At 38.6% G+C, this 10,338-nt stretch overlaps 1 protein-coding gene across 2 annotated transcripts; it reads left to right on the top strand.

The window, feature by feature from the left end:
• Positions 1-563: 563 nt before the first annotated feature.
• LOC148849476 (protein ROLLING AND ERECT LEAF 2-like) lies at positions 564-10,092 on the top strand. Of its 2 annotated transcripts, XM_088948122.1 has the most exons (5): positions 570-1,183; positions 1,296-2,201; positions 2,558-2,772; positions 4,813-5,036; positions 8,218-10,092. In XM_088948122.1, the coding sequence occupies exons 2-5, from the start codon at positions 1,403-1,405 to the stop codon at positions 8,927-8,929; spliced, it is 1,950 nt and encodes a 649-aa protein (XP_088804248.1). In that variant the 5' UTR covers positions 570-1,183; positions 1,296-1,402; the 3' UTR covers positions 8,930-10,092. The 2 variants fall into 2 exon arrangements, with proteins under 2 accessions (XP_088804247.1, XP_088804248.1); XM_088948121.1 differs by having other exon boundaries at positions 564-2,201.
• The last annotated feature ends 246 nt before the right edge of the window (positions 10,093-10,338 follow it).

Genomic DNA, 10,338 nt, shown 5'->3' with positions numbered 1-10,338 from the left:
GGGAAGAGTGAACCACCCGAAGACAATTGACGGATAACCTCATCTCGACAACGTTATTGAAAAATTCCGTATGAAACGATTTCCTCCTAGGGAAATAGAGCCAAACGGCCCCTGATGGATAGGAATAATCCAATTTAAATATAAAAGATTTAAATTTGTATGTACTCTATCCCACCTAATTCGATCCATTTGCAGCCTGTAACATCTCCCCACCCACTCACCCGCCAGAATGCGTTCCCGAAACGCCCCAGATGCATATTTTAGCGTGTATTGATAACATGTCTCCCCCGCTACTTATCATGCACGATTTGAATGTGTTATGAAACGTTTTAGAAACGCACTCTCCTCCGTGTGAGGGATATGAACTCCATGTAACGATGATTCGCCGAGGTTGTTGGGACTTCGGAACATGGATCCCCTAAAATCGTTTCAAATCATTACTTTTGACCGTTCCGCTGAATCAGAACCCACAACGAATTTCGTGGCGGCAACAGTCGTCAAATAATTAAAATTTAAGAATTAAGAAAATAAAGAATTAATACACTCTTTTTGGGCTAAATGTTAAGACCGCCATGCACTGTACTTGGTTCCTCCCTGTCCCCCCATCTCCCTCTCTCTCTCTCTCTCTCTTTACAGACTCCGAGCCTCTATTTCCTCTCTTGTAGCTCTTTTCTTCTTTTCCCCATCTCCCTTATTCCTCCCTAAACCTTAACTTTCTAGAATTCTAACTCACCGTCGTTACCGCCATGCGTAGTCCTCAATGCTGCTTCTGTAGTAGGAGTGGTGGTGGTGGTGGTAATAACAGTAGCAGTAATTCTCCCAAGAAAGAGGACAGATAGGGAGTTGGGTACTCGGTCTATCCTCCATCTCTGTCTATCGTCTTACCCTGGGTGGGTTTTATTCCCCCTTTGTTTAATTTTAATTTCATTTCATCTGATTTTTTATTACATTATCACACGGCTGGGACATGGGTTGCGCCACCTCTAAGCTCGATGACCTCCCGGCCGTCGCTCTCTGCCGCTACCGCTGCCAGTTCCTCGACGAAGCAATCCGTCAACGCTATGCCTTCGCCGATGCTCATGTCGCTTATATCCGCTCACTCGAAAGGGTCGCCCTCTCCCTACACCGCCTCTTCCACCAAGAAGATGCCGATAATTCTGCCGCTGCCGCTCCACCTTCCCCGGTACTTCCTCTTCCCACCCAGAGAAAGGGTGATCCCGTTGTACTTGCCCATGAACCTTCCACTTCTCCCCGTCCCCCCGCTGCTGTAACTCATCATTCTCACTCCAATTCAGGGTCGCATCTTCACTTCAACTCGGATTCCGACGACGATGGATCTTTTCATCACTCCAGCAATTCTTTCCCATTGCACGACTACAACAATCATCCACAGGATTACGACATGTTCGGTTCTTTTACCGCTGCCGGATATACGACCATGAATTTCATGAAGAATCAAGCCACGCCGTCTGTCTCATACGAACAGCGGCCGATGACCGAGACCGTATATGTCGGCGACTCTTCTTCTTACTATTCATACCCTTATCCATACCCTACCCCTCATTCCTACTACGCTTACCCCCCCGAAAACCATGGCTCCGGCTCCGGCCCCCCTCCGGGTGTCTATGGTTCCTCCTCTCCTCCGCCTGCTGCGGCTCCGTCATCCTCTTCCTCTTCGAAACCCCCTCCTCCCTCGCCGCCGAGGAACTCACCTTGGGATTTCTTGAATCTATTCGATACTACCGAGCGATACTACCATCCTTACACGCCTAGCCGTGACTCAAGGAAAGTGAGGGAGGAGGAAGGGATCCCTGATTTGGAAGACGAAGAGTACGGAGTTGCAAAAGAAGTGCATGGATTTCAGAAGCTTGTTGACACGAAAAATACCGCTGAGGATGAAAATGCAAAGGGAAATGTCAAGGATGGGACAATCCACCAAACAAAGCCGAGTGCGTCGAAGGACAAGGACGGTTTGGAGTATGAAGTTCATATGGTGGACAAGAATGTGGTTTCCAATGAGCAGCGGATCGACGATCAGGCCAACAATGTGGTTAAGCCCCGACCTATCTCACGGTCTGCTTCTGAGGTTGTCACCATAATTAAGGTTCAGTTCGAGAGAGCTTCTGTGTCGGGCAATGAGGTTTCCAAGATTCTCGAAGCGGGGAAGCTTCCGTATCACCGGAAAAATGCTGTATATCAAGGTATCTAGGACGTCTAGCCAACTTCTTTGATTTTGTGTTCTCTGATTTTTTTTTAACAGTTGAACTTTCAAAGATTGCCTTTGATCAGATATTTTCAGTGGCAGTTCAATTTTAAACTCCCGTTTCTTCTTTTCATATTGCTTGAATGTCCGAATTGTTCCTTGACTTCCTTTCCTAGGCAATAGTTTTGTGTGGAGCGTACACGTTCAGACAAAAATCCTTGTATACATCATCGATAAGCTTTTTCCTTGATGAAAGAAACGTTCCTAATTGTTACAATAGAAAGCATAAGAGAGATGAGTTTTTGTTTATATTTTCTTAGATTTTGATTTCTGTGGCTTTTCCCTCTGAAACAGTGTCCTCCAGGATGTTGCATGTAATTACTCCATCTCTGTCAGTAGTAGCAGCACAGCCTTCTACATCCAAAAATGCGGCATCCTCATCCTCCTCTGAGAAGGCTGGTCCTGTTTACTTGGAGTTCGAAGAAGATGTAGGGATTCTCTCAGGGAATCTTTCTTCTACCTTGAAAAAACTATTCATGTGGGAGAAAAAACTGCTTGATGAAGTCAAGGTATGGCATGTTTTGCTTTGATCACTGCTACTTTGCATTTACCTCAATTTCCTGATTGTTATAATTCGATTTCATTTAAATTTTAATTGTTTAAAAATTCATAGTTGGTTGATAATGATCAATTTAGGTGGAATATTTGTGGATACTCCTGTGCTTCCTAGAATTATGGCTTTGTTCCTTTTTCAATGGTTATTTCCTTATCTTCCTTTCTTTGATGATGTCAATTTAGAGTAATACAACCTCCATTACTTCTTGTGCTGCCTTCTATGTTTTTGGACCAATAGAAGGAGATTTAATCGTAGTATAACCAATGCTAGTGGTACACCCATAGCAATGCTGAATCTTAGGAAATTTTCTTCTTTATATTTTGTAGATGTCATAGAAATCTTTTGAAGACTTCTGGTTGATATGATTTCAAGTTGAGCTTCATGGAGGATTTGCGTGTTTTTTTTTCTATTACCTTTCTTTGATGATGTCAATTTAGAGTAATACAACCTCCATTACTTCTTGTGCTGCCTTCTATGTTGTTGGACCAATAGAAGGAGATTTAATCGTAGTATAACCAATGCTAGTGGTACACCCATAGCAATGCTGAATCTTAGGAAATTTTCTTCTTTTTATTTTGTAGATGTCATAGAAATCTTTTGAAGACTGCTGGTTGATATGATTTCAAGTTGAGCTTCATGGAGGATTTGCGTGTTTTTTTTTTCTATTACATGGACGGAGACTTTTTTTTTCTTCCTTCTATTGCTGCAGAGCCTTTTTAACTGGATTTTGCACCTTTAAACATGAATTGGTTATATTACATATCAATTGAGAGATTGGAAAACAATGACTCACCAACTGTATAGGATGAGATGGAAGAACTTTTTTATGTTTAACTTTTCACAAAATCATTGACTTCAGGGGTAAATATTGTTGAGAAATCATGAGAAACTCTGTAAGCTATTGTTCTGCAGAAGTTTGTGGTTTCATGTGTCTTTTTTTGCCTCTGTTTTTTACCATCAATTTTCTGTTCATCTTATTTCTTGTTTCTTGGTTTTCTTCTCCTCCTTTGCAAAACTATAAAGTTTTATTAAGGTTATGAAGCGATGCACAGCTCATGTCAAGATCAACTAAGAGGATATACTGTCATCTCTTGGACAGAAAGTAGATCCTACTTCAATTGAATAACTTGTACTCCTCTGTATTTCAATTATGGAAAGCTATAGAGTAGTTAATAAGGGCTTGCTCATCTAGAAGCTGAAGAGGTTCTTTTCCACCTTAAGCACTAGAGATTATAATGTTTTTTGCATTATGGTAGATTAAAATTGTCAACCTCTGCATTTACACACTTTTGAGTTTCTATGCTTGCTGCACAACAGAAATTTAAGCAGTTCATATTTTGACAATGAAGTACCTGAGTTGAAGTATCAAAATATTTTAGCTGACTGTTCACAGGTAAAGAAGAAAAGAAAAATAAAAGCCTTAGGTAAAGTAGAATGAAGTAACAAGATCACTGCTGCCAATCCCATTTAATCTTGATGGCAATTTTATGAGTTTGAAGATAAAGAACATATGCATGAGGTGGTTGGTCCTGCACATACCGTTGATCCAATTAGAAGATGTGTGACAAATTCCAATCTCTGAATCTTTTTGACAATGACCATCATTTCTGACTGGCCATAAGTGTTAAGCTGGTGTATGTGTAACCTCCTTGCGGTGTATAATGCTCCTATAACGTGTATGCTTTCCATGTAAATGACTACATCTTTTTTATGTCTTGTTACGCTCTCACTTTAAATGCTGTCACAATGAGAAAAGTACTGTTATCTTGTTTTATTTGTGGCTCATCTCTTTGGAGTTGGGATTGCATGCCATATTTTCTCATGTTATTTGAAATTTACTCTGAGATGCATGTCTTTCAAGGACCATCGTGCACTATATTTAGTTTGAGATGGTACATTGGTTTTAGTTTTGTTTATTTTCTAAACTTTCCTATTCTTGCTATGTAAGAACAATAGTGTTCTTCAAAGAATTTCTTGTGATTATGTTTCTTAGGAGGAAGAGAAGACGCGGCTTGTTCATGAAAGGAAGTCTCGGCAGCTGAAACATTTGGATGAGAAGGGTGCTGAATCTCATAAAGTTGACTCGACTCGAACCACTGTCAAGAATTTATCTACAAAAATTAAAATTGCAATCGAGTTTGTTGACAGGATATCGAATAAGATAAGCAAGTTGAGGGATGAAGAGTTGTGGCCGCAGATCAATGAATTAATTCAAGGGTATGTCATTCTTCTGCTGATATACATTAGCTTGACTGTCATTATTCTTTAGATCGTTGTGTTCCAATGGTTTTTAAATGACTACAATTTAATATCATCATTTAAAAGAGGATGCAGATATGCAATAATTTGGTTTCTGTTGATATGTAGCTTTGTTGAGTACCTTGCTAACTAATTAAAAACAGAAAAAGAATTCCAAGGATAAATCTACTTGCCTATGCCTCCCTCCTCTAGATCTTTTCTTTATCGTTTGGTGTTAGAGATGATGGATCAGGTGTCTAGTCTGGGACAGGGTGGAACCAGTCCCAACCTAATTATAGTCAAGACGTAAAACTTAGAACTAGAAGTGAATCAATTATCAATCAGGATAATCAGGTCTGACCATACTTGACATCTGTAATTACCTATAAATATGACATATTAGAACTTCATTTTTGATAATGTAATCTTAATGAAAATGGCAGTAAACAGTAAACTGTATATATGTTGATAAAACAAGTGTTTTAACTAAAATTCTCTTATTTTGTGTCTATGAAGTATTGAAGTTTATCTTTTTAGACGTAAAATATATAAAAAAATATTATCTGTGTCCTGGCCATGATTTCTAGTGGGTGGCATGCCTTACACCTTTTAGGCCCTTAATGCTTGGCACCAGTAATAAGGTAACCTAGGTATCTTCTAAGTTCCTAATTTTTTTTACCAAAATTTAAGTTAATATAAAGGTGTAATGCTTACATATTCATCTATATGAGATCTATAAAATTATGCTGGTATGCCCAGAGTTGTAGTTGATATGAATGAGGGAAGTTGTAATGTGTTAAATTTAGGTTGTGTTTGGTACCTTTGCAATTTCAAGCTCAAACATTTAGATAGGCAATGGAATTTCATGTCAAAACACAAAGTCACCAACACTGCCGTTTTGACATGAAACTTTGTTTGGTTGGTACTGATGCTGACTAGGCTTTCAACAAGTGTTTTGAGCGGTATTGTGTTTGGTATAGGCATCGGTACCTAAAACATTTAAATGAAATGCTTATACTCAATGTGACACCATCTTCTTATATTGATTCTCATCGAATGGTCAAATTTAAAAATAAATGTTTTCTGATGATTGGCTTATTATTACACACAGAATAACATCTATATGCAAGTCTGATGGTTGCAGAAGCATAGAACCAAAAAAGAACCTTTGTTTTGGAGGTAGCGTGCATGGGTATTTGATGATATATAACTGTATATCCATCTTTGCTAGCATGCTGTGCACCAGATGACCAGAATTTATCTCTACACTGTCACATAGGATGCCAACAAAGAGCTAGGTCATTGGACTGTGTATTCAAATGGACAGCTAATGAAAGAAACATCAATTTGATGTTTCCCCTAACACCCCCTGGTTTATGTTTCTAGTAGAAATATTTTATGACCATTTTAAAAAACAGTCTCAACCAAACAAAAAATTGATGTTTAAACACAAAATGCCTCGGTGGCACTTATGTGGCTGCGTTTCAAATAGAAACAACCACAGTACCGAACATCACCTTAATTCTTATGATGTAATTATGAGAGTTGTGCCAATAAAAAATATTGCTGTTGCATGTAAGTAATTTTTCTCAGTAAATTGTGCTTGCAGTGGTTATGGTTTTTGAGATGGATATTAATTTTGCTCAGTAAATTGTGCTTGAGTCGGGGTCTGGAATCAGTTTTAAAAATGAAACCGGTTTTTCTGGAATGTGTGGGGATTGAGAGAAGAAAGAACTATTGGTAGGAACATTTGTAGAAAGATTGCTCCAGATGCCGCTTTATGCCTTTATTGCAAGAAATGAAGTTGGAAGTTTTTGACCTGGACATAAAAAATGAAAGTTTGGGGTGCTAATAGAGGGGATTGGGCAGAGGTAAGGCAAGTGGTTTATCAGGAGGTTTAGTAGTAATCTGGGATCCTGGATATCTAAGGAAAATTGGAGAGGAGGGGAGTACATTCAATCTGTTTTCAGATGGTGGAAGGGGGGTGGGGGTGGTAATCTGTGATAGTGTTATGTATTTCTGTATCTCTGCTCCCTAGCAGATGTTTTTTGCTTTTTGGTTCCCTATGAAATACAGGTAATGCCTTGTCACCTGCTAGGTTGCAATCCTTTTTCATTTTCATTAATTTTATTTTTATCTTCAAAGAAAATAATATACATGGATCTTGATTTTTTTCCAAAGGGATATGGATGTTGCAGTGGCACTTATGTTCATCTAGGTAGTTGGGATTTCATTAACTCTTACATGGATCTTGATTTTTTTCCAAAGGGATATGGATGTTGTAGTGGCACTTATGTTCATCTAGGTAGTTGGGATTTCATTAACTCTTTCATGGTTATGCTTATTTGGAAGAATTAATTTTATTGAGTAGACTAGGATCCATGGCTCCTTTTTTATTATTGTTGATCATAATTTCCATTATAGCCCTTGTATAATTGGCTTTGGTATAGGTGAATGGATAAAGTAGATTCACACTTCTGATTTTCCTCTGTCTGTGAAGTACCTGATATTTAAATTAGGTAGGTGATTGCTTACAGCCTCATTTTTTTTTTCTTTTTTGATGGCAAGTTAATTGTTTTTCCTTTTAACATACAGATGCAAGACTTTTTTTATTCTTCTCTGCTGTCACTTAAAAAAAAAAAGAAATGAAAATGATCTTGCTATCTTGTGCCTTTTAATATGGGAACAACAGCAATCCCTTTGGGTATTTGGAAGAAATCGTGACATCTGTGTCATCTGTTAGGCACAGTACTTGTGGCTGGTGGAAGGGAGTTGCCAGATCCCTTTCCCTCTAATGTTGAATTGAAGCATCCTATGAAGGCCGTTACCCAATGCTGGTCTGATTTTAATTGATAAAAAACCATCTGGTCTCATCTACCCATGGTCTTGCGATCTTTCAAAACTGCTCTCAGGATTGGATTCACATTCTTATGCTTGTTAGCCTGTGGTTAAACCATCATGTGCTATTCTGGACATCTCATATATATATATATATATATATATATGTGTGTGTGTGTGTGTGTGTGTGTGTGTGTGTGTGTGTGTGTGTGTGTGTGTGTGTGTGTGTGTGCTATCCAATGCTACAGAATTTTCATTTCTGCATTTGTTTATGTTTTAAACATGTTAGGTTGACTAATACATAGTTAATTTATTCTTTCAGGTTACTTAATATGTGGAAAGTCATGCTTGAATGCCATCAGAATCAGTGTCAGGTCATTGTAGAGGCTAAAAACTTAGATGCTATTGTATCTAACAGAAAGCTTAGCTCTGCTCAACTTGAAGCCACATTGCAGTTCCAACATGAGCTTCTAAACTGGATTTCAAACTTCTCCGGTTGGATCAGTGCACAGAAGGGCTTTGTTGATTCCTTGAATGGTTGGCTTTTGAAGTGTCTCCACTATGAACCAGAAGAGACCCCTGATGGAATAGCTCCCTTTTCTCCTGGTAGAATTGGTGCACCTCCTATTTTTGTAATTTGTCACCAGTGGTCTCAAGCATTGGAAGGAATTTCAGAGAGGGAAGTGGTTGAAGCCATGTGTGGTTTTGCCCTAAGTGTGAAACACAATATAGATGTCTGCCAAAGAATGATAGTTCATGGGGATGTGGAGGGGAAAGTTAGGACCTTGGATAGGGAGGAACAGAAGATGCAAAAGGCAATTCAGGCACTTAACAAGAAGATGGTTCTAGTTTGTAAGCAGGGAAATGGTATTGTTGTGCATCAGGGTGACATTACTAATGGGAGTCTTCAGTTAGGTCTGAAAAAGATTTTTGATGCCATGGAAAAGTTCATTGCAGATTCCTTTCAAGCTTATGAGGATCTCCGTGTACGTAGTGAAGATAGGTTTGCTCAAGAGAAAGCAAAAGTTCCATAGAAAGACTCTAGGACTAAATCATTTCTGCCCCTTTTGCAGTTGCTAGCTGGTTCCCTGATTTCTATGCTTGGCACAGTGACGAGTGTCAAGAGGTTTGAGTACTTCGGGATTTTCAGCTGGGACCCAAGAGCAAGATCCTTGGTTTTGGTGCAGAATTTAATTTCCTCGGAAAGATATTTTATTTCATTTTTTGGGTTGGTTAAACCTTCATCCTTTGACTGGTTCAAGAGGGTTCATGATCTTGGTGGTCTTAATTGTGGATCTATTATTAGGTGACATGCTCTTTTTCAACCCTTAAGCAAATATATATCAATATATGTCTGCATAAGGGGCAGCATTACATGTTGTCGAGAAAATATGGATATGAAAACTCATGAAGGCCGAGTCTGGTTAAGTTCCCAGGAGATGCATAATTGTGAATTTTGTGACTGAAACCGCACCATGTTATGTGAGGCATAATTGGCACCTGTCCAGTTCTAATTCTTCCGAGCAGTTGTTGTATGGTAACCAAGGAGATATGAGACATAATTGGATTAGTAAGTTCATGGTGGGATTATGTGATCAACCTAAGCTTCATTAGTTTTGTGGTTACAATGTTGTGATTCTAGTACACCACCACGAAGGATTGAGACTTGTGCTCCCTTAGGCCTCTTTCTGCTCTGCTAGGTTTGTTATCTTTGCAGCCAGGGTGGGGACTTTGCTGATTCATTTCTGGCCTCTTGCATGGACATGTGGTTGAAGCAAGGTTGTTGAACTTCAAGGGAAGGACTGCCACAAATTTTCCCTGGGACTGGACCTTCAGGTTTTTGTGTTTAGGGATCATCTAGTTTGACACAAGTTAGTAGGTACTTACTGCCTGTCTGGAAGCGCAATCTTGTCTTGTATTATAATGAGCATATATATATATATATAATTTTTTTTTGCTTGATTTTGTTCAAGTTTGTTGTTGTACAGAAATCCTGAGAGCTGAAGTGTATTATTTACAAGGAAGACGATGATATATAAACTGAATCAGGCTTCACTAACACGACCGCAGTTTTAGAATTCAGAAAACTTGGTGCTGACTAGTGAAAGGCTGAAAGCCTGAAACTGAAATTGCTTGTAAAAAACCTTTTTACTCTATGGCTTTTATATATATAATATTTAATGTATTTTTTAATGTATTTTTTTTGCTTGATTTTGTTCAAGTTAATTGCCATGCCTAGAGACCTTGTATCAAATCTTTTTACTCTATGGCTTATATCAATATTTTCAATTTATTGTGCTAATTGAACCATTGCTTGCATAGAGACTGATTACACTAATTGAATTGTTATTTGACTTGGATTTTAGGTTCATTTTCCACAAATTGCTTGTAAAAAACCATTGACTTGGCCAACATGGTGACTTAGCTAATCAAACCATTGAAT

This window comes from Nelumbo lutea, chromosome 6 (assembly GCF_056320005.1).
Source record: "Nelumbo lutea isolate HS-2025 chromosome 6, American lotus-T2T, whole genome shotgun sequence".
NCBI classification, from domain to species: domain Eukaryota; kingdom Viridiplantae; phylum Streptophyta; class Magnoliopsida; order Proteales; family Nelumbonaceae; genus Nelumbo; species Nelumbo lutea.
Note: the sequence above shows the minus strand (reverse complement) of the source record. Positions and strands in the feature narration are given on the sequence as shown.